At 51.0% G+C, this 21348-nt stretch overlaps 3 protein-coding genes across 5 annotated transcripts; 1 reads left to right on the top strand and 2 right to left on the bottom strand.

Annotated features, from left to right (window-relative positions):
• Window positions 1–576: 576 nt before the first annotated feature.
• Vat1 (vesicle amine transport 1) lies at window positions 577–7953 on the top strand. The gene is made up of 6 exons (XM_027428070.2): window positions 577–1091; window positions 3590–3797; window positions 4159–4329; window positions 4428–4517; window positions 6018–6259; window positions 6415–7953. Exons 1-6 carry the CDS (start codon window positions 669–671, stop codon window positions 6496–6498), a joined length of 1218 nt encoding a protein of 405 aa, XP_027283871.1. The 5' UTR covers window positions 577–668; the 3' UTR covers window positions 6499–7953.
• Window positions 7954–7997: 44 nt separating this feature from the next.
• On the bottom strand, window positions 7998–16362 carry Ifi35 (interferon induced protein 35). Of its 3 annotated transcripts, none has more exons than XM_035448223.1 (7): window positions 16162–16362; window positions 10182–10285; window positions 9414–9472; window positions 9116–9222; window positions 8834–9020; window positions 8626–8732; window positions 7998–8482 (listed from the first exon to the last, which is right to left on the bottom strand). In XM_035448223.1, exons 1-7 carry the CDS (start codon window positions 16180–16182, stop codon window positions 8291–8293), a joined length of 777 nt encoding a protein of 258 aa, XP_035304114.1. In that variant the 5' UTR covers window positions 16183–16362; the 3' UTR covers window positions 7998–8290. The 3 variants fall into 3 exon arrangements, with proteins under 3 accessions (XP_035304114.1, XP_027283874.1, XP_035304115.1); XM_027428073.2 differs by having other exon boundaries at window positions 9325–9472; window positions 10187–10285; window positions 16162–16360; XM_035448224.1 differs by lacking the exon at window positions 10182–10285 and having other exon boundaries at window positions 9325–9472; window positions 16162–16361.
• A 1526-nt stretch (window positions 16363–17888) lies between these two features.
• Rpl27 (ribosomal protein L27) lies at window positions 17889–21348 on the bottom strand. Its single transcript, XM_027428084.2, has 5 exons — window positions 21192–21348; window positions 20847–20929; window positions 19811–19980; window positions 18078–18188; window positions 17889–17980 (listed from the first exon to the last, which is right to left on the bottom strand). The coding sequence occupies exons 2-5, from the start codon at window positions 20925–20927 to the stop codon at window positions 17932–17934; spliced, it is 411 nt and encodes a 136-aa protein (XP_027283885.1). The 5' UTR covers window positions 20928–20929; window positions 21192–21348; the 3' UTR covers window positions 17889–17931.

Below are 21348 nucleotides of genomic sequence, written 5' to 3'. Positions count from 1 at the left end.
AAGTGATGGCGCACGCCTTTAACCACAGCACTCAGGAGGCAGAGACAGGCGGATCTCTGTGAGTTCGAGGCCAGCCTGTCTACACAGCAGGTTCCAGGACAGCCAGGGCTACATAGTAGTGAGATCCTGTCTTGAAGGTTCAGTTGACACACCTAATTTGGTACTGCAAGTCCATAGTGGATGAAGTCTGATTACTACTAATGGGTATAGTCAGAACTTGAGGCACAATTTCACCGGGTTCTGATGCACAGAGTAGCTCCCCAAATCTGATGTAAACTCCGACTTGTGGATTATCCTCAGACTGAGCCATGGCAGCTTTTAATTGGCATAAGGCTTATTATGAATAATAAATCAAGACTCCGTCTCTCCATGCCCCAGAACCTCATGCTTATCAGCCACACACACACACACCACTCCCGCCCTCCACCCCTCTCCATTCCCTCCAACCCCCTCCACCCTCTAATCCTTTCGCGCTCTCCAGGCTCCTCCGCAGTGGGCCTAGCCCTTTAAATCCGCGCACGAAGCTCCACCCCCGGGCAAGGGCCCCGCCCAAGGGCCCCGCCCCACCCACTGGTGTCCGCAGCCTGCGCTCTTCCTGACGCGTGTCCCGCCCTCCTAAGCTGGTCACCCTTTCTGTACAGCTGGGAGCACACGTCGCGAGTCCAACCATGTCGGCCGAGAAGGAGGCAGCCGAGGCAGCCACTGCGGCGGCGGCGGCCGAGGCCGGGGCTGGGGCCGGGGTCGGGGCCGGGGACGAGGCGTCTTCGCAGCCCCCGACAGCCGAGGTGGCGAGCGATCCGCAGCCGCCCCCGGCCCCCGAAGCGTCGGCCTCCGCCTCGGCCCCGCCGCTTCGCTGCTTGGTACTCACCGGTTTCGGTGGCTACGACAAGGTGAAGCTGCAGAGCCGGCCGGCCGCGCCCCCGGCCCCGGGTCCCGGTCAGCTGACGCTGCGCGTGCGAGCCTGTGGGCTCAACTTCGCCGACCTCATGGCCCGCCAGGGGCTGTACGACCGGCTGCCGCCGCTGGTCACCCCCGGCATGGAGGGCGCGGGCGTGGTGGTGGCCGTGGGCGAGGGTGTCGGCGACCGTAAGGTGAGCGGCTGCAAGGCAGGAGTGGGCGCGTGCTGGGGGTGTGGCTGGACGCGGATGGACTAACCGGGGACGCACGGGAAAACAGCGTATGTCTTGAGGCTTAGAGGAATAGGATTTGCTGGGCGACTGGCGACGGCGTTATTGCCCCTTCCCCAACCATTTGTTAGTTGTGGCCGCCGCCCCGAGCGGAGTTACTGGGGAGGGGGGGGGAACAATAAGGCGCCCAGGCGCATGCGCAAGATGACCTGCTCGCCCCCTCCCCTAGTAAAACCACACCTGTGCCCCTGCCCGCTAAACACTCCCAGAGCAGTTGTGGTCCGTGACTCCGAGTGATGTCTGGCTCCGGCTTTCCCTCCCGAGGGAGCTTTGAGAAGCTGTGTAGACGGGGTTAGGCGGGGGCGCAGAGGCCGTGCCAGAGCGCTAGTCACATGCAGCCCCGTGGTGTATGGGGGTGTATGGCGGCCCCTCCCCGAGCTGGGCCAGAGGGGACACACCCATCATGGAGCTGGGAGAGCCTCGCTTTCTCCCGCCCCCCACCCATCCCCACGGGCCTGACACTATTAAGGGTTTTGGCGTGGAGGAAGTGGGTTCGGGCTCCCATCTTTGTCTTGGGCTCGTTCTCGTGACTGCAACCCCATCTCATCTCCAGTGACTCAGCGGGCAGGCCACGACCCGGGGCTACCCTTTGGAACTTCCGGCCCAAACCATCTCCACCTCCCTTTCGGAGGACCCCAGCCTCTGAAACCCTGGCGGGTGGAGCCCGTTTGGACTAGGGTAGAGAGGTGTGGCACCTTGAGCAGGTTGGCCCAGCTTTGCCGGTCTGTTTCTCATTTATCATTAATCGCAGCCATAACCTCGGCCACATGAGACTTAACAGATGACCAGCTTTTTGAGAGATCTGGGGTGAGGCCTCTTCATATCATGTGTTTGGGAGTTTCTTTTCAAATCTGGCACCTTCGGGAGAAGCCTCTCCAAAGCGGTCTTCGAATCTTGCCTTTGCTAACCTGCTGGGTTTGCTGGATTTGTTGAACAGGCAAACAGCACCTCCTTAAAGCCCTCCTCCATGAATCCAGCTGTGGTCCTACCCTTGCCCTAACTTAGAAATAATCCTACTCTTGGATGATGCTGAAAGGAATTTTTGGGAGGAGGGGGTGAAAGGGGAAGTTAACAGTTCGAGTTACTGCCGAAGGCCACCCATGTATCCACTCCCCACACTTTCCGCCTGGTAAATACAGGATATCCTGCCGAGGGCAGGAATCTGCTTAAGAGCCTGGATTCTGTGGGGAGGGTTTCCCACCCTCCTAGTGGCTGCGTTGGGAGGGGTCATGGCCCTGAACTGGGAGGGCTAAAGGTTAGGTATGAGCCAGACAAGGTGACAGTTGCTCTAGACATCTGGGATTGGCCATTAGTCCGACTGGAAATTGCCCTGTTGCTAGCTTTCTTGGGTTGCTACTGTGTCTGCTAGACTTGAGTTTGGGAGCTTCCTTCCCCAGACCTCACCCCCAGGCCAGAATTCACAGAATAGGTGTCCTTTTCAGTAGAGTGTGGGGACTTGATGTAGGAGGTCTGAATCTCCTACCCTGTGGATCCTACATTTCCTGGCAGGAGCTAAGATGGGTCCTAATTGTCTAGGACAGCTCCCTCTCTTCTCTCTGCATGGACTTCAGAGAGTCAGGCTGACTGAGACTCCTCCCTTCTCCTGCCCAGTTGCCGGAGGGATTCTTCTGTCTTTGTCCCCTTTCCTCCTGCAGAGAGACCCTCGTGCAAGTGACTGGGAATGAAGGACAATGCCTTTTCCCTGTGGCTGGAATGGGTTGCCTCTTCTTGAGCACCACCCTTTTGTGCCATGTCTGGGCATATGTTTTTTCTAGGGCTGCCCCTGGGGTGGTCACACCAACCATTTACCATTTACAACCCAGGTACATTGAACCTGAATTTCGCCATGGCCCTGCTATGTGCAACCCTCTTTCTTCAGCTACTTGATGACTTCTCCTTCTTGCTGTTATTATTGTTAGCTAACATTGGTAATATTAAATGTATGATAGACAATGTTCTAAGTGTCACTGAATATTGGGGTTTTGTTTGTTAATTCTTACAGTTCCCCTTATGCAGATAAGGAAACTGGTTAAATTTTTATTTACTCCAGGCTACATTGTCATTAAAACGGTGGGGCCCATTTTGGTAATCAAATCGGTTTGGTCTCTTTAACAATGCTTGCGCTTGCCCTAACTGGAAGTTTCAGAGATGTTACACAATAATGAAGTGTATGGTCTGTTACGTGGAGATAAGGCTGGCCCGGAGCTGATGTAAGGATTGAGCGCTTCCATATGAAGCACTAGATAAACACTTAGTAAGTGACGCTGTTATTGTGAATGCTACGGCCACTGCTGCTGCGTCTCTGCTGCTTTATCTCCACCGTTGTGGGACGTGGCGAAGGCCAGAAGTCACCTGTGGGTTAATGAATGAACAATCAAATGACATTCTTCCATTTCGTTAAGCCAGGGGACCGGGTGATGGTGTTGAAGAGGTCAGGGATGTGGCAGGAGGAGGTAACCGTGCCATCAGCCCAGACTTTCCTGATGCCTGAGGCCATGACCTTTGAGGAAGCTGCTGCCTTGCTGGTCAACTATATCACCGCCTACATGGTTCTCTTTGACTTCGGCAACCTAAGGCCTGGCCACAGCGTCTTGGTGCACATGGCTGCAGGTGACAGGTCCCTTCCTTTCTTACCCCACCCTGATTTCCCTTCCTGGCCCCTTTCTGTAGTCTGTCTGGTTTGTTGTCATGGTAACATCAGGCTGCCTGGCCTGTGGAGCCCAGAGGCCTCTGCTGTATAGTTGCCGTGGTAACGTTTAGACACCAGGTCCAGCCTGCTGTCCTTAACAACGTGCCCACACCCCACACCTTCTCCTGTCCAGACTCTCTCTCTCCGGTTCTCAGTTATGGGATTTGAACATGGGCCCCAGAAGGAGTGGAGGCACAAAGAAGTGATGGACTGACTGGCGGTCTTTGGGAGGCTGGAGTGGAGAATGCTAGCTAAGTGACTCTGTGCCTGCTCGTGCTGCAGGTGGGGTAGGCATGGCAGCCCTGCAGCTGTGCCGCACCGTGGAGAATGTGACAGTGTTCGGAACAGCCTCAGCCAGCAAGCATGAGGTGCTGAAGGAGAATGGGGTCACACATGCTATCGACTACCACACGACTGACTATGTGGATGAGATCAAGAAGATCTCCCCCAAAGGTGGGGCAGGGCCTGGGAGTGAGGAGGACGGTGTGGGACAGGGAGAGGGAGTCTCCAGATCTGTGGATATTAATATCCCCTGCCTTACTCTGTGACAGGAGTGGACATCGTCATGGACCCCCTGGGTGGGTCAGACACAGCCAAGGGCTACCACCTCCTTAAACCCATGGGCAAAGTTGTCACTTACGGTGAGTGGTTAGTTGTCTCAGATGCAGAGAGTTTGCACTGGGCAGGAGGGTGGGGCTAATTAATAATTGAATCCCATTAATAAGGTGGGATACAGGGGCCTGAGCTTTTGAATGAAGAAGGAATGGTGGAGGCTCCACAGTTCCCCAGTGATAGCCAGGGTTTGGAACGGTCCTGGATATTTGAATGAGATTGCTGCCTCTGGGTGCTAGCCACTCTCATTCTCTTTCACAACTTTTCCTGTGAGTCATGGTAATTCTTCGTTCCTATTTGGGGATTATTTCTGATGCAAAACCAGCCTGTCCACCTTCTTCCTGCAGTGCCACTTGGGCAAGCTGGGTCTTTAAGATCTACTTTTCACACACACACACACACACACAAAATATATAAATATGAGAGGAATTTCGGGAGAGAGTATGTGTGTGTTCTCTCTCTGTGCCCAGGGCTCCTGATTCTCTCTGTCTTCATGTCCTGAGTACTGAGTTATGGAGTGCCACACCTCCTGGGAAGCAACAGTCCCATGGCATCTTAATCTTTTGTTTTTCCCCTTCAAGGCAGGGTTTCACTAAGTAGCTCTGGCTAGCCTGGAACTCACAGAGATCTCTTTCCCAAACACTGGAGTTAAAGTCATGTGCACTACTACACCTAGCTCTCCAGTGTTTTGCGGAGTTTTTGGGGTGGCGGGGGCAAAATTGGGGGCGTTGAGACAGGGTTTCTCTATGTAACCACTCTGGCTGGCTTTGAACTCACAGAGATCTGTCTGCCTTTCCCTCCCAGAGTGCTGAGATTAAAGGCATGCACATGCCCGACTCTTTTTTCTTCTTTGAAGTAAAGTTTTAGTATCCCAAGTTGGCTTCAAACCCACTTTCTAGTCAAGGATGAACCTGAACTTGTCATCTTACCTCCTCTTCTCAAATGCTGAGGCTCATGCTTGCACCACACTCTTGACTTATAAAGGGTAGGCTAGGCAACCACTCTACCAACTGAACGACCTTCCCAGCCCTTGTATGTGAAATTTTTTGAAAATATTTATTGTGTGTGCATATGGGTGCCACGGTACACATGTGGGGCTTGGAGGACAGCTGGCCAGAGCCCGTTCTCTTCTTCCACCATGTGGGTCCTGAGGATGAAACTTTGGTTGCCAAGCTTGGCACTGAATCGTATCAGGGGCTCATTTTGTGTGTGCGCGCACGAGTGCGAGCACGCATGTATGTGCACGTGTATGGACAAATCTCATGTAGCCCAGACTGGACTCAGATTTGCTATGTAGCTGAGAATGGCCTTAAACTCCTGATCCTCCTGCCTCCACCTCCTGAGTAGTGAGAATGTAGGTAAATGCCATTTTATCTGCCAGAGAGCAAGACTTAAGTTTGGGCCTGGTAACCGGGATTGCCCTGGTGTTGAATGTCGCAAGGAGATCGAGGAGCTAGACAAGCCTGGACTCAAACATACAGGGATGTACCTGGCAGCTAGATCATAAGCCATGTCACTCTGTCCCTTAGGGATGGCCAACTTGCTGACGGGCCCCAAGAGGAACCTGATGGCCATGGCCCGCACTTGGTGGAATCAGTTCAGCGTGACTGCTCTGCAGCTGCTGCAGGCTAACCGAGCTGTGTGTGGCTTCCACCTGGGCTACCTGGAGAGTGAGGTGGAACTGATCAGTAAGGTGGTTACCCAGCTCCTGGCTCTGTACAATCAGGGCCACATCAAACCACGCATTGACTCGGTCTGGCCCTTCGATAAGGTGAGTGTGATGACTCTGGGAAGGGTCCTGGTAGAACTCAGAATTTGCAGGGGGCTCAGGAGAGGATCCTAGGGCCAGATAGGAACCATCTTCTTGGGGCTGGCTTCGTGAGATGGGACAGATGGCATCAGTGGTGGTCTTCTCTTCCGATCCAGGTGGCTGATGCCATGAAGCAGATGCAGGAAAAGAAAAATGTGGGCAAGGTCCTCCTGGTTCCTGGACCCGAGAAGGAGGCCTAGGGCGAAGGGCTAAGGGCCCTTGAGAGCCGGGACGGGAGAAGATGGGAAGCCCTGTTGTGTTGCCCACCAGCCTCTTACATTTCATCCCCTGTCATGATGCTCTCTCTGTCCGCCCTCCCTCCCTCCCTCCTCCCTCCCTCCCTCCCTCCCTCCCTCCCAAGGTCTCTGCTGGTGACCATGTCCTTGCTCTGAGCTTGCTCTTTGCTCAGGGCTCCCCCCCCCTTCCTGTCCTCATAAGAGGTTGGGAAGTGACCACTTGGATGTCTGGGCCCTGCCAAGGGGACAGGGAGGGTCAGCAGGAAGCTGCTTCCTGCCCCCTACCCTCTCCCTGGGCCTGCCATGCTGCTTTTGTGCCAAGGTTAGCCAGTCCCTGCCCGTCCTGTCCTGTCCACTTCCACCTCTGCCTCGCCTTCCCTGCTGCCCCACCACCTCCCCAAAGATTCTAAGTGTCAGCTCAGGATGTGGGGCTAATCTGTGTGAGTCCAGCATGGACCTGTGTCTCTGTAGTGTCCCCGCAACCCAGGCCAACGAGTGCCCGCCCCTGGACTTGATCAGTACCTAACCTTGTCTCCTGCCACACATTTCTTAAGCACAATTTGGCTTCTTCCACCTCCAGCCTGCTGCCTTTAGCCCAGGCTCCGTCCTCCAGCGAGGGCAGGAGTCAGACCAGCCCCCAGCCCACGGTTCTGGGAGGGGTACTGGGCACCCTTCCCCTTCACTGAGGTCTCTGGATTTGTCTCAGTGCCTTAGCATTGGAAACCTGTTCTTATGGGGGGCGGGGGTCCTGTCTCCGACTCCTTTTCCACTCTCTTCTCCCCAGTGCCTTCCCTGTCCTGGTGGAGCTGAGGCCTTTCTCCTCCCCAGTCCTACAACACTGCCAAAAATCTGTGTGATGTTCCAGGGGTGGGAGGGTCTGCTCCAGCCTCTGGGGATCAGTTGCTTTTACTGTGGTCTGTGCCCTATCCCGTCTCTGTTGGTGGTGAGGAAAGAGGCAGGAAGCTAGACCAGCCAGAGTTCTGGGAGATACTGCTGGGTCTTACTCTAGGACCAAAGTGAGAATCCCAGGCACAGAGCACATTCCCTTTGCTGTCCAGGGAAGTTGCTGCCTTCCCAGAGCCTAGAGGCTGCTTGGAGGCTCCGCCCCAAACTTTGTTTACACTGGTGGGGGAGGAGGAGCTTGGGCAGGGGAGCTAATGGGGTAGTTACAAGGACCTGGGCTACTGGAGTCAAAGTGGGGACCTGTGAGGCTGGGTAGGGGTAACCCCCTCTGCTTCTGAGTTTGGATTAGGGAGAGCTGTTACTCCAGCCATCGTCAGTGAGAGGCAGGGGAGGGGCCCAGCCACTCTGTTGTCTAAATGAGGCCTCCACGTAGGAAGTGCGATTTCTGCTTTTGTGTCCCCCACCCCATTACCACAGCTGCCTTTGTGTTTGTGTCAATAAAAAGCCAAACCCTGAGTTCTGACCACATGTTGTTTTTAAGAGTAGTGGGAATACCAGACGGTGGTGGCACACTCCTTTAATCACAGCCCTGAGAGGCAGAGACAGGCGGATCTCTGTGAGTTAAAAACCAGCCTGGTCTACACACAGAGAAACCCTGTCTCTTGAGCAAAAAAGGAGTGGAAAAAGTGAGTCAATGAAAGGCCACTGCTGTCAAGGTCTGGACTCTGCCCTCTCCTGCTGCCACCCTTCCACCTACAGAGCTCATAGCCTGAAATAAGGAAGGCAGTCACACTGCGTTGTTGGCGTATTAGGCAGTGTGTGATCCCAGTCCCCAGCAGGTGGACATGCAGACCTAGCTTGATGAAGAAGTGAAGACAGCCAGGCCCTGCTGCCCCGAGGGTACAACTGACAGGGCCTCCACCTCCCCGCCTCCACGGGTGGGCTTCTGGAAGTGGATCGCCAGGATGTCATGCAATTCTTGGGCATCCAGGATGTCAGGAATATTTGTCACCAGCACTGAGTGAAGTGCTTGCTGGAATTTGATCTAGAAAAAGACGGATGGCAAGGGCTCACTGGAATACAGGGTGGTAGGGAGCAGAGGCCGGAACAAGGAGTAACCCATGAAAACACAGGGTGGGTCTGGAAGCCCAGTGAGCCTTCCCTGGGCAGGTGTTTGGCCCCACTCACCTTGGCTTGCTGGATCTCCCCACTCACATAGGGAGAGACTCTCAGAGGGACCTGCTGCCGGCCCAGTGGCACTCGGAACTGGCCAATCTGGCATAGGTTCTGGGCCACTGTGAGGAACAGGAAGGGGTGGCCTTTGGCATCAAGGCCTGGCCTCTTCTCTCCCTGTCTCATGCACCCTGTCTCCCAGCATCCCCTGCTGGGCCCTTACCTTTTTCATCAGCAAAACCTAGCATGACTGTCCCTTGCAGCATCTCCCGGGTCTCCACATCCCCGCCTCCATTCTTGGCCTTGCCAAAGAAGATCTCCAACTTGTCTAGCAGCTCCTCCTCACTCAGCTGAAGTCCAGAAGGAAAGCCACTGACTAGCACCCTGTGACTATCTGGCTGACTGGACACCTAGCAAGACACAGAGCAAATGACACACTCATCCATAGGACCCCGGCTGCTGAATCCCACCTACTGCATGGGAAGGGAACCTGCCATTCTGTCACCTGGATGTTGGTCACCACAGGCAGCTCCAAGGGCTGGATCTGCACCCGAAGCCAGCATTCCTCTATGTCAATTTTATGTTCCTTTTGTTGTAGCAACTGATCAGCGACTGGGGGGTGGGGGAAGGGGCAACAACAGGGTCAGTGCTGAGAAACCTTCTGACCCCCCTCCTGAACCTCCCCCAGGCAATCTCTTCCCACCCAAGGCTAACCTTTGGGATCATCAAAGGTGACTATAGCAGAACCTCCAGGCAGAGGGCAGCAGATCTTCAAGTTAGAAACCAGAAACTTGGGTACTTGCCTGCCTTGCTGAATGCGGCCTTGGAATGCCAGGGGGACCTCGGGCACCGGGAACGGGATCTGGAGGTTGGAGAGGGAGACAAATAACAACCTTCAAGAGTAGTAGAGGTCCCCACCGCTCCCTTCTGAGCAAAATGTGCCCCCCAATTCTGTTTAGTTGATGCTCAGTGCAGGATGCCTTTACCCAAAGAGCTGGACTGTGTGGTGATGGCTGGTCACACCAGCTACTATTTCTTTTTCTCTTTCTCTCTCTCTTTTTTTTTTTTTTTTTTTTTTGAGCCAGGGCTTCTTTGCGTAGCCTTGGCTGTTCTGGAACTCCTTCTGTAGATGAGGCTGACCTCAAGCTCACAGAGATCTGCCTGCCTCTGCAGTGATGGGTTTAAAGGCGTGTGCCACTACCCATCCGACACCAGCCACTTTTCATACAAGCTCTTTGTGGGGTTTGTCCTCCCACAAGCCTGGGAGGTAGGTAATTTCACATCACAGATGAGAAAACTGAGATTCAGAGAGCGTAAGCCGCATACTTGAGGTCACACAGCAAGAAATAGTAGTTAATAGTAGTTACATATGTGTTTATGTATCTGTGGGTGTATGTCCAGGTACCCATGAAGGCCAGAAGAGGGCGTTGTATCACCTGCATCTGGAGTTACAGGCAGTTTTGAGGTGCCAGGAACTGAACCCATGTCCTCTGCAAGAGCGCCAAATGCTCTTAACCGCTGGTCTCTCCAGCCCCTGGCCAGCCCTTTTCTACCAGGAAAGGGCTGGCCACCTCACCTCCTCTTTGGGAGAGATCAGGGGTGTCCTTTTCTGTTGCTGCAGCTCCTGCAGCTTCGTCTTGAGCCTGGATTGCTCCTCCTGAAGACTGCAGAGGACCTGTTGGAACAGAAGGGAATAAGAAGGCAGCCATTTAATCCCAGCACTCAGGAGGCAGAGGCAGGCACATCTCTGTTGAGTTTGAGGCCAGCCTGGTCTACAGAGTGAGTTCCAGGACAGCCAGAGCTACACAGAGAAACCCTGCCTTGTTCGTGGGGGAAGAGAATGAGGAGGAGGAGGTGGCTCTGGCTGACTGGGAAGAGCAGCAGGAATTTAGAGAAAAGATAATCCCAATGCAAAGATGAAAGCAACTGAATCTTCTAGAAGGAGCTAGCAAAGCGTCATACCACTATGTGCTAACTTCAGGTTGTTCTGGGGATTGAACCCTGGTCCTTGGGCATTCAGGGTGCACACTGTCACTGAGGTACACCCTAGTCTATTTGTTAATATTGACTAAGCTAGATCTGTATGCTTTCTACATTTATTTGTGTGAGTGTACATGTTGGGGGCCTGAGGACCGGTTTGTGCAGTCAGTTCCCCTCTCCCTGCGGGTTCTGAGGACTAAACTCGGGTTGCCAGGCTTGCCCAGCAAGCACCTTGCCCTCTTACCCCCTTTTTCTGCCTTCTTTCCCCACCCCTTCAAGATAGGAAGGAAAGGTAGGAAACCTGATAAGATTTGTCCGGAGAAGGGCCTGGAATGAGCCAACCCTGTCTCGATCCCATCCGTATCCCTAATGTCTAGAAAAGTCTCTGGAACAAAACAGGTTCAGCAAATGTGTGACGAATGAGTGGAGTGAGTGACAGGTGGTGCTGCAGACATTCTGGATGAGTTTGCTGTGTTTCAAGCAGAGGAAGACTAGAACTTGACCACATCATGCTGGCTTAAAGAATGGCGGAAAAGGTCCCTGTTTACACCTGTGAATCAGGTTACAAACTCAGCGCAGTTACAGGCCAGTTAGATTACCTCAGCAAGTCAAGATCAATGTAGGGTGATAAGGAGTGTTTGTAGACCAGGCTGGCCTCAAACTCGCTGAAATCCACCTGCAACACCTAATCTATTATTTGACATGAACATTTTCTTTCTTTCTTTTTTTTTTTTTTTTTGGTTTTTCAAGACAGGGTTTCTCTGTGGCTTTGGAGGCTGTCCTAGAACTAGCTCTTGTAGACCAGGCTGGTCTCGAACTCACAGAGATCCGATCTGCCTCTGCCTCCTGAGTGCTGGGATTAAAGGCGTGTGCCACCACCGCCCAGCAAACATTTTCATTTTTTGTTTCTATGTTTTGGACACAAGGTCTCTATTTAGCCCAGCTTACCCTAAACTCGAGGCAGTCATCCTGCCTTAGCCTCCAGAGTGCGGGGATTACAGGAATGCACCAGGCTCTTGCCCTTTTCCTCCTGTTATAAATGATGCCACAATACTAATCTTCTCACAGATGCTCTCTGTTCACGATGGCATAAGCCCAGTGTGAGATGAAAACACTGTAAGTCAAAAATGTATTAACTTTCAGGGATGACCCAAAACAGGATTAAAAAACACTGGCGCCAAAACAAGGACTCAGCCACCTGCTGCTAGCTGATTTTGCTGCTATACTAGGGATGCATATGCAACAGCAAGGCCACCAAGAAGTTTGTCATTTGGAACATAATAGAGGCCACTGCCACCAGGGACATTTCTGAAGTGTCTGCGATGGTCATGTGTTTTCCAAATTCTATGTGAAGCTGTGTGCGCTGCTCCACTGCTCACAGCGAGGTAGTCAGGAACCAGGAACCAATCCCCTGAAGCCTGGAGGGACGAACCCCACTCCTCATTTAAATATGCCACCAAAGTCCCTCCCTGGAAAGAGGTCTCCTCATAAGAAGGAAAGACAAAACATCTGAGAAAAATAAAATGGAAATTATACTTTTAAGAAGTGTGGCCAGGTGGTGGTGCACGCCTTTAATCCCAGCACTCGGGAGGCAGAGGCAGGTGGATCTCTGTGAGTTCGAGGCCAGCCTGGTCTAAAGAGTGAGTTCCAGGACAGCCAAGGCTACACTGAGAAACCCTGTGGTGGTGATATCTTGCTCAGACAGGCTTTATTTGTTCAAGCAAGGTTATCACCAAAAAACAAGAGAGAGAGAGGGAGGGAAGAAGGGAGGGAGAGAGAGAGAGAGAATGTATTGAGCTGGGTAGTGGTGGTACATACCTTTAGTCCTAGCTCTCTGGCGGCAAAGAAACAGCCAGGGATACACAGAGAAACTCTGTCTCAAAAATAACTAAATAAATAAATGCATTGAATAAACCAGATGTAGTGGTGAAAGACTATAATCCCAGCACTAGGGAGGCTGCATCAGAAAAACAGAATTTGAGGCCAGCTTGGGTTACATACCCAGACCCTGTTGTAATTAAGTATAAGGTAAGAAGTTAGAAACACAAAGGGAAGTGCTCTGAATTCACTTGTCACACAGTTTAGCATTGCAGGGCATCAGCGGTCATCCGCATGACTGTTTGCCATAGCAGAGATAACAAATGGAAGAGATCAAAAACCAAAGATCGCTACCTGGCTGGGTGTGGCGGAGCACAACTTTAACTCCAGTTTTGGAGAGGCAGAGTCAGGTGGATCTGTGAGCTTGAGCGCAGCCTGGTTTACATTGTGATTTCCAAGCCAGAAAATGCTACTAGTGAAACCTTGCCTCAGAGTTAAAATAAAAGACATTTCCTACTGAGTATGTGCTACTTTACACTCTCGTAAAGCTGGACCGTTATGAGTTGAGGACTTATCTGTATGTGAACTTCTGATCATTGTCTTTATGATAAGTATAACTTTTTAATTGCCTAATCCAAATGCCCCGAGGGTTACCCAACAGTGTTGGGGATAGAAACAGGGACTTAATAAGTGTTTAACACACACTCTTTCCCAGAGCTACACCCCCCAGCCTAGGAGACGATTTTGTGAAACTTGAAAGATAGAGTCCCACTATACCTCATTAAGCCGCTTAACTCTCTCCCCTGCCTGCTGGGTAAATGGTATTACACTAAAATGGTAGTGGTGTGTGGGTACCGGTGAGATGGCTTAGTGATAAAAACACTGACACATAAGGCTGATGACTTGAATTTGACCCCAGACCAATGATGGGAGGAGAGAGCTTCCTGAAAGTTATCCTGTGACCGCCACATGCTCCCACAGCAAGTATGCTCACACATACACACAGGCAGGCAGGCATTCCTAGGCACACACACACTAAAAACACTAATAAAGATTATGTAGTTTGTTTGTTTGTTTTTGTGAGACAGGGTTTCTCTGTGGCTTTGGAGTCTGTCCTGGAACTAGCTCTTGTAAACCAGGCTGGTCTCGAACTCACAGAGATCCGCCTGCCTCTGCCTCTCGAGTGCTGGGATTAAAGGCGTGCGCCACCAACGCCCGGCGTAAAGATTATGTAGTGATTAAAAGACACATTATTGGAGGGATGGCTCGGTATTTAAAAGCACTTGCTGGCCACACAGTGGTGGCACATGCCTTTAATCCCAGAATTTGGGAGGCGGAGGTAGGCAGCTCTCTGTGAGTTTAAGGCCGACTTGTCTACAGAACTAGTTCTAGGATAGCCAGAGCTACACAAAGAAACCCCGTCTTGAAAAACAAACAAACAAAAGCCCTTTGCTACTCTTGCAGAGGACTCAGGTTTGGTTCCCAGCGTACACATGTTGGCTCACAACCATCCTTAATTTCCCTGAAGGGATCCAACATTGTCTTCTAACCTCCAAGGGTACCAGTTATGAAAATGGCACACACACACATACATGCAGGTAAAACAATCATACAAATAATATAAGATAAGCCAGGTGGTGGTGGCAGCAGCAGCGGCGGACACACACCTTTAATCCCAGCACTGGGGAAGGCAGAGGAAGGCGGATATCTATGAGTTCGAGGCCAGCCTGGTCTACAGAGTGAGTTCCAAGACAGGCTTCAAAAGCTGCAAAAAGAAACCTCCGCCTCAAAAAAAACAAAAACAAAAAGTAAATAAATCTCGGGCTGGAGATCTGGCTCAGAAGTAAAGAGCACTGGTTGTTCTTGTAGAGGACACAGGTTTAATCCCCAGCACCCATATGGTGATTCACAGCCATCTGTCACTCTGTTTCAGGTAATCCAATACCTTCTATCCTCCACAGGCAGGCACCAGGCATGCAAGTGGTACAAGTAGACATACATGCAGGCAAGGCACCCATATAATGATAAAAAAAATAAAAATAAAATTTTCAGCGCTGGAGAGATGGCTCAGAGGTTAAGAGCACTGGCTGCTCTTCCAGAGGTCCTGAGTTGAATTCTCAGCAACCACATGGTGGCTCACAACTGTCTGTAATGAGAATCTGGTGCCCTCTTCTGGCCTGTAGGCACGCATGCAGGCAGAACACTGTATACATAATAAATAAATCTTAAACAAACAAACAAAAACGATGATGGGGCTAGAGAGATGGCCCAGCAGTTATGAGCACTTGCTGTTCTTACAAAGGACCTAGTTTAGTTCCCAGGATTGTTTTTTCAATGTGTATTGGTATTTTGCCTTCACATGTCTGTGCCAGAAGAAGGTGCCAGATCTTCTAGAACTGGAGTTACAAAGGGTTGTTAGCCTCCATGTGAATGCTGGGAATCAAACTTTGGTCCTCTAGTAGACTTGTCAGTTCTCTTAACCATTGGGCTATCTCTCTAATAGTTCTCAGGATTTAAACACACAACACACACACACACACACACACACACACACACACACACACACACATTTACATTTATGGATGTTTTGCTTGCATGTATGTCCCTGCTCTGTGTGCATGCCTGGTGCCTGGAGAGGCCTGCAGAGAGCATTGGATCCCCTGCAACCAGAGTTGTAAGTTATGGATGCCGGTGGTGGGAACTGAAGCAACACATACTTTTAACTGCTGAGCCATCTCTCCAGGCCTCTGCCTTAATTTTAAAGGCAAGGCCTCTCATTGGTCCAGTAGGCCAGAGTGGCTCCCCAACAAACCTCAGGGCACACTTCACCTGGGTTCCGAGGCCCAAATTCCTTCTCATGCTCGCAAGTTTACAGAACGGTTCTCTCCCTACCCCTCCCTATAGGTACTTTTGTGAAGAAGTTTAATATCCCTATGGGAATTACACTGTAAACTCTAGAAAGGCTAATGACTGGTCCAGGGCAACATGATCTGAAGAAACTAGGGTTCAAAACGAGGCAGGTTTGCTCTGGGAGCCTGTGGCCGAGAGGCAAATGAAAGCTTTCCAAGCAAAAGAACTACGGAGAAGGGGTGTCTGGGAAAGCTGGGGAGGCAAGCTGCCCTGGATCCTTCTTCAGAGGTGGCTGCCCACTGTAGGACAGACACTGCTTGCTCCAGCGGCCTCACTAGCTGCTGGCAGGCCGACTTCACAGCTCGACCTAGCGGCTTAGGGTCCACCTGACTCAGAGGGAAGCGAGCACTCAGAGGCCACCTGTGCCAGAGAGGACCAATAGGTCCATACAGAAATCTGAGGGGCGTTCCTATTTCGAATTAGAGCAGGTACCAAGTGTCTACAAAACCAGACATGTATTCACACAGAATTAAAACATGTATCCACACCGGTGGTGGCACAGGCCTTTAACCCCAGCACTCGGGAGGCAGAGGCAGGTGGATCTCTGTGAGTTCGAGACCAGGCTGGTCTCCAGAGCGAGTGCCAGGATAGGCTCCAAAGCTATACAGAGAAACCCTGTCTCGGGGGTTAAAAAAAGGCATCCGCACAGAATAATCAAGGTCCTGACCTGCGGGTGTCGAGAGTCCTGGTCTCTGAGGCAGTAGGTAAAATGACCAGCTCCACAGCCTAAGGTGACCCCCGTTCTCTACTTCTCTTCAGCCCTTCAGCAGGCGTGAGCTGAGCCTAGAGCACTCTATATTCTCCCCACTCACACATAGGCACCACTCCTGCTCCCTTACTTACATTTTGGAGGGTCACAGACATGGTCACCTGGTTAGCAAAAGCTGAGGCTTCAGATCAGGGCACAAGGTGGAGCGTCCTAGAGGACTAAACTCTTGCTTGGGCCCTTTAGAGGGTGTTTTGGGTCCAGCGATGTCTAAAATAAACTCCAACCACTTCTGCTTGCAAGCTTTGCTTCTACTTTCGTTTCTGTGAATCCAGGCCTCCAAGCACAGCCCCACCCCTGGGAGGAGCCTTCCAAGTCTTCAACTCCACCTACCCTACTCCAGCCTGAGGCCCGAGAGCTGGTTGTATGCTCTAGTGGACACAAAGGGAGTACTGGCCCCAGCTAAACTTCCCAGGCAGTCAATTCTGACATTACCCAGTTGGTAGGATTTCCTTCCCTCTCTAGATTTTTTTTTCAAAGATTTTATTTATGTATGAGTGCTCTATTTGCATGTACACCTTTATGCCACAAGGGGGCACCAAATCCTAATATAGATGGTCATGAGCCACTGTGTGGTTTCTGGGTCTTGAACTCAAGACCTCTGGATGAGCAGCCTGTGCTCTTAAGCACTGAGCCATCTGTTTCTTAGATTTTTTTTTTTTCTTTTTAAAGACAGGATCTCAGGAAACAGCTCTAGCTGGCTTTGCACTCTGCTTTCAAAATCCCGAGATTATGAAGGTATGTGACAACACATGCTGTTGTTTTGAGACAGGGTTTCTCTAACAGTCCTGGCTGTTCTGGAACTCAATTTGTAGACCAGGCTGGCCCCAAACTCAAGATTCACCTGCCTGCCTGCCTGCGCCTCCCAAGTGCTGGGATTAAAGGCAAGCACACACTACCACCCAGCTCCAAATCTTATTTCTAAAATTGTGGGGCCAGGGGGTCCCACACACCATTGAAGGCAAGGTGGTAACACAACTTTTAAGTTGGTACCATGTCGGTTCTGGGCAATTATTTGTATTAGGCGTGTGGTCAGCAGCCTTTATCCACTAAGCCATCTTGGGGGTTAGGGTAGCACTGGCTATCCTCGAACTCTGCATACCAGGCTGACCCCCAATTCAGAGATCTGACTGCTTCTGCTTAATTGTACATGGGTCTGTGTGATGTAGGTTCTGGGAAACAAACTGTAGTCTTAAGAGAACCAGCCCCAGGATTTCTCTCAATTGATCTCTCTAGAGCCCCAGGATGGTTAACACTGCTCCATTTCCTGGATGGACCCAGGACCATAATGTGCTGTGTTAAGATTGAGACCATGACCAGTTTCTTATATTAGCACTTAAGCACCATGGTGTCACTATGTAACACTGTCTGGTCTCAACTCGCCTCTCCACTGGTTATGTCTACATTTCTTGGGTGTGTTCCTGGATGCACTTTCATTCTGTAGTCCAGAATGGCCTTTGGATCTGAGATCCCCCTGCCTCTGAATACTGGATTAAAGGCATGTGCTTTACTTCCTTTCACGCAGCGTAGTCAAGGACCCGTGTTACCAGAATGAGGTTCCTATGGGAGACAGGCCCTTTCCTGCTTTGGCAGAATGCTCAACTGTTCTGCACCTTATTAGTAATAAAGGTTAAAGGTCAACGGCAAAGGTTCAGTAAGTACCACTTTCTTCAAGGAGGCTGTCAATCCACCAGAGGGGTCAAGACTCACAAAAGCACAGACGTTTCATTTCCCTACTGCCACCTTCCAGCGCCTTTCACCCCACAGCCCCCTTATGGATACACATGCAGCAGCCAGACACAAGTTTTTGTTTTTTTAAACTTTTAATGATGGAAACAAAAATATACCTAAAAGCGAAGCTTCTGGAAAAACCATTTGTTCTTCCCTGTCTTGTATCTAGGAAGAAAAAAAAATTTAAAAAAACACATGAAAAAATGGAACAAAAAACCAAATTCTTTCACAGAAGCATTCAACAAACACAGGACCTACTTACCGTTCCTCAAATTTGACCTTGGCTTCTCGCCTCGCCTTGCGTTTCAGGGCTGGGTCTCTGAAGACATCCTTGTTGACAACAGTTTTGTCCAAGGGGATGTCCACAGAGTACCTGGGGAAAAGGAGCAGAGGCAGGATCAGCTAGGGACTTCATTCAGCCCAGGCCTTGAGGGACCCGGGGGTGGTCAGTATCCGACTCCAGTAAAACACCGGGGAGCATCCACTAAAGCCGGGTGGCACCTTCATGCCATTCCCTGGAAATCCGCATTTTAATATCCATTTTCATGCTCTCAAACAGCGGGAAATGTTCCTTTGCTTAATTTCTGAAACTCCTTTTAAAAGAGACTCATCGCCAGGCGTTGGTGGCACACACCTTTAATCCCAGCACTTGGGAGGCAGAGACAGCCAGCCTCGAACCTTCCCACCCCCCAAAAAAGACTCATCATACTTTACTATCAATAAAACAGTGGGCTACCTCTCTATCTGGATTTTACTTAGCCAGGTGTGTCACACATCTCTAACTCCAGCACCCCAGAGGCTGAGGTGAGACCCCAGACTAGCCTGAGTGGAGCAAACTAGAAGCTTAAATAAAGACAGCTCCAGCAAGAATCTTGAAGACATGCTGCTGGGTCCCAACAGTTACAGTTCTCAGCCCCTCAACTCCTGTAGTTCCTTTGCTACCCACATACTGAGATAGCGTGTGCTGGAAGGACTGACTGCCACTTGAGGGCCCAGCAGTTAAAATAATGCAAACTGGCTTCTCACGGAACACTGTCACTGTATAGCTCTGGCTGGTCTGTAGCATGAAGCTCTCCTGGCTTAAACACTAGGATCACAACTGTACTACATAACTGTACATCTCAGCTGTAAAGAAATCATTTCTGGAGGACGCCTGAAGGGCAAGATGGTTCAGCAATTAAGAGCACCGACTGCTATTCCAGAGAACCTAGGTTCAATTCTCAGCACTCACTTATTGCACAGACACACACACCTTTCACTCTATAGCTTTGGCTAGCCTAGAACTTAGAGCGATCTATCTACGAGACCTAAATGCTCGGATTAAGATGTAAGGTGTGTACCATAGCACCCAGCCTCAAGTGTGTGAGTGTGTGGAAAGATGTTTAATTATGTGCACCTATGCACATGGGAATCCAGAAGAGGATGTCAGATCTCCAGGAGCTGGAGTACAGGCAGCCTTGAATCATGTAACATGAGAGAGTTCTTGAAACTTAAACTCAGCTTGGTTGGCAAGAGTAAGCACCCATAACGACTAAGTCATTTTTCCAGTGTGGGAGCCCTCTCCTTCCACCCTCATATAAACTCCAGGGATTGAACTCTGGTCATCAACAGCAGCTACTACATGGTCTCACAGTTCAAAGGAAATCATCCGTGAGAAGGCAGATCAGACTGTCTTGTCTACCCTTAATGAACAACAAATGCAGCAATCTTCACTTAATAAAACCATACTCCTGAAGGTAGGAAGGACAAAAAGACAGGAATTCTCCAATATGGAGGAAAGAGTAGCACCCCCTCTCCCAAGGTCTTTCATCTGCTAGGCAGTGTATGGTTGAACAATCTTAGCATTCTCAAGACCGAGGGAAGCAGATCCAGAGGCAGGAGGGAAAGAGAATATGAACAAACTGGCCTTTTCTTTTACCAAAGCACCCACAAGGTTGTCTCTTCCCCAGGAGAAAAAGTGAAAATCCCACACTCTCCCACTTTTGGAAGGCTCACCTTGTGGGCATGAGGTGATTGTAGTTATAAACTTTCACAAAAGACTTGATTTTTGATCGCTTGGCGATTTTCTTCTTGCCCATGGCAGCTGTCACTTTTCGGGGATATCGGTCAATTCCAGCCACCAGGGCATGGCTGTAAGGGCGGTCTGAAGTGCCATCGTCAATGTTCTGGGTGGGGGGGGGGGAAGGACACAATAAAAAAAAATAAAAAAAAAATCACATTACCTCTTGGGCCCCACCTTGATAAAATTGTATGTTCATTAAATATACACACCCTCCACACCTCTAGACTACCGTAGAGGATAACCACAACCACTCCAGGCTAAGCTCAAAGACTAAACAGGACAGTAACTGTGAGTTAGTCAATGTTTATTCCCATCACAAGACTTTGCAAAAGCTTGAAAGACGCGTGTAAAAGTTCCATCAAAATGTTCATGCCCCGAATGATGGCACACGCCTTTAATCCCAGCACTCAGGAGGCAGTTCAAGGCCAGCCTGGTCTACAAAGTGAGTTCCAGGACAGCCAGAGCTACAGAAGAACCGTGTCTTGAGAAAAAAAGAAAAAGCAAACATTCAGAGTGATGCGAGGTGCTATCTATCTAATCTAACAATCTGTCCAAGAGATCAGTCTCAAGTGGCAGGAGCAGAAGCTAATGTCCTCAACAGCCAAGTCTAAAATATACCCAGGGATGTTAGAGCTCACTCTTCGGCAGCACTGATTACTTTGGCCTTACGTAAGTCAGCACCTCTAAACTCTACTAAGTGAAACAAATCAGTTACCGCACGAATAACACACCACACCTGTAAGATGCTCAACGCACTATGAAATATTTAAAGCCTATTCGGTGGAGATCACAGTATGTGTCAGGGTCCCAATTCAACTTATACTTGCTTCAGGCCAATCATGCATTTGCCACCCGCCTTGGCCGCCGGGCCCTCTGGTTGTTGCCGGGAAAGGAGATTTAGATTGCGATCCGGCCCGTCCTGTACACACTGCAGCCCCGCTCCCCGCATGCAAGCAGAGGGTCCGGTACCTTCACGATGACGGCTTTGCGTCCGGAGTAGCGTCCAGCCAGGACCAGCACCACTTTCCCGGGTTTCATGAACTTGCCCATTTCTGTAGAACAAAGACAAGGAGCCGCTCAGAATGCTGTAGAGCCCGAAGCCCAGGAGCCGACTGTCTGCGTGCGAGCCCGGCTCGTAGGCCCGCGCCTTTAGCTCGCTCGCCACCAGCCAGGCCACGCCGCCCGCGGGTTCTGATCGGGCGACGCGCGTCGCCACGAAGCCGCCAGAGGCTCAGAGTCGGAACTGGCCCAGCCACCCGATCCCGGGGCCGCGATGGCGGCGGATTGCAAGACCCTCTCCAGGCCTCCACTCACCGACAGCAAGCAGCCGGTTCCCAGCAGAAAGGAAGGAAGGACACTTCCGCTAACCTTTCACCCTGCGGAGCGGTGGCTTCACTTCCTGTCCCGCCTTCCAGCCTCCGCTACGCCTCTCGGTTGGTGGTCAAAGGAGCTGGCGGAAGGAGTTCGTTGA

The sequence above is a fragment of the Cricetulus griseus genome, chromosome 7 (assembly GCF_003668045.3).
Source record: "Cricetulus griseus strain 17A/GY chromosome 7, alternate assembly CriGri-PICRH-1.0, whole genome shotgun sequence".
In the NCBI taxonomy this organism is placed as follows: Eukaryota; Metazoa; Chordata; class Mammalia; order Rodentia; family Cricetidae; genus Cricetulus; species Cricetulus griseus.
This window is presented reverse-complemented; position numbering and strand designations above follow the sequence as displayed.

What these genes read in the sequence shown, in the direction of transcription:
- Vat1 (XM_027428070.2), top strand. Translation starts at nt 669, where the DNA reads ATGTCGGCCGAGAAGGAGGCAGCCGAGGCAGCCACTGCGGCGGCGGCG. An exon ending in AGGGTGTCGGCGACCGTAAG is followed by an intron (nt 1,092 to 3,589) that starts GTGAGCGGCTGC and finishes CATTTCGTTAAG; the next exon opens with CCAGGGGACCGGGTGATGGT. An exon ending in CTTGGTGCACATGGCTGCAG is followed by an intron (nt 3,798 to 4,158) that starts GTGACAGGTCCC and finishes CTCGTGCTGCAG; the next exon opens with GTGGGGTAGGCATGGCAGCC.
- Ifi35 (XM_027428073.2), bottom strand. Translation starts at nt 16,182, where the DNA reads ATGTCTGTGACCCTCCAAAAT. An exon ending in TGTCTGTGACCCTCCAAAAT is followed by an intron (nt 10,286 to 16,161) that starts GTAAGTAAGGGA and finishes CTGTTCCAACAG; the next exon opens with GTCCTCTGCAGTCTTCAGGA. An exon ending in CACCTTTGATGATCCCAAAG is followed by an intron (nt 9,223 to 9,324) that starts GTTAGCCTTGGG and finishes CCCACCCCCCAG; the next exon opens with TCGCTGATCAGTTGCTACAA.
- Rpl27 (XM_027428084.2), bottom strand. Translation starts at nt 20,927, where the DNA reads ATGGGCAAGTTCATGAAACCCGGGAAAGTGGTGCTGGTCCTGGCTGGA. An exon ending in GCAAAGCCGTCATCGTGAAG is followed by an intron (nt 19,981 to 20,846) that starts GTACCGGACCCT and finishes CCCCCCACCCAG; the next exon opens with AACATTGACGATGGCACTTC. An exon ending in AATCACCTCATGCCCACAAG is followed by an intron (nt 18,189 to 19,810) that starts GTGAGCCTTCCA and finishes CCTTTTCCCCAG; the next exon opens with GTACTCTGTGGACATCCCCT.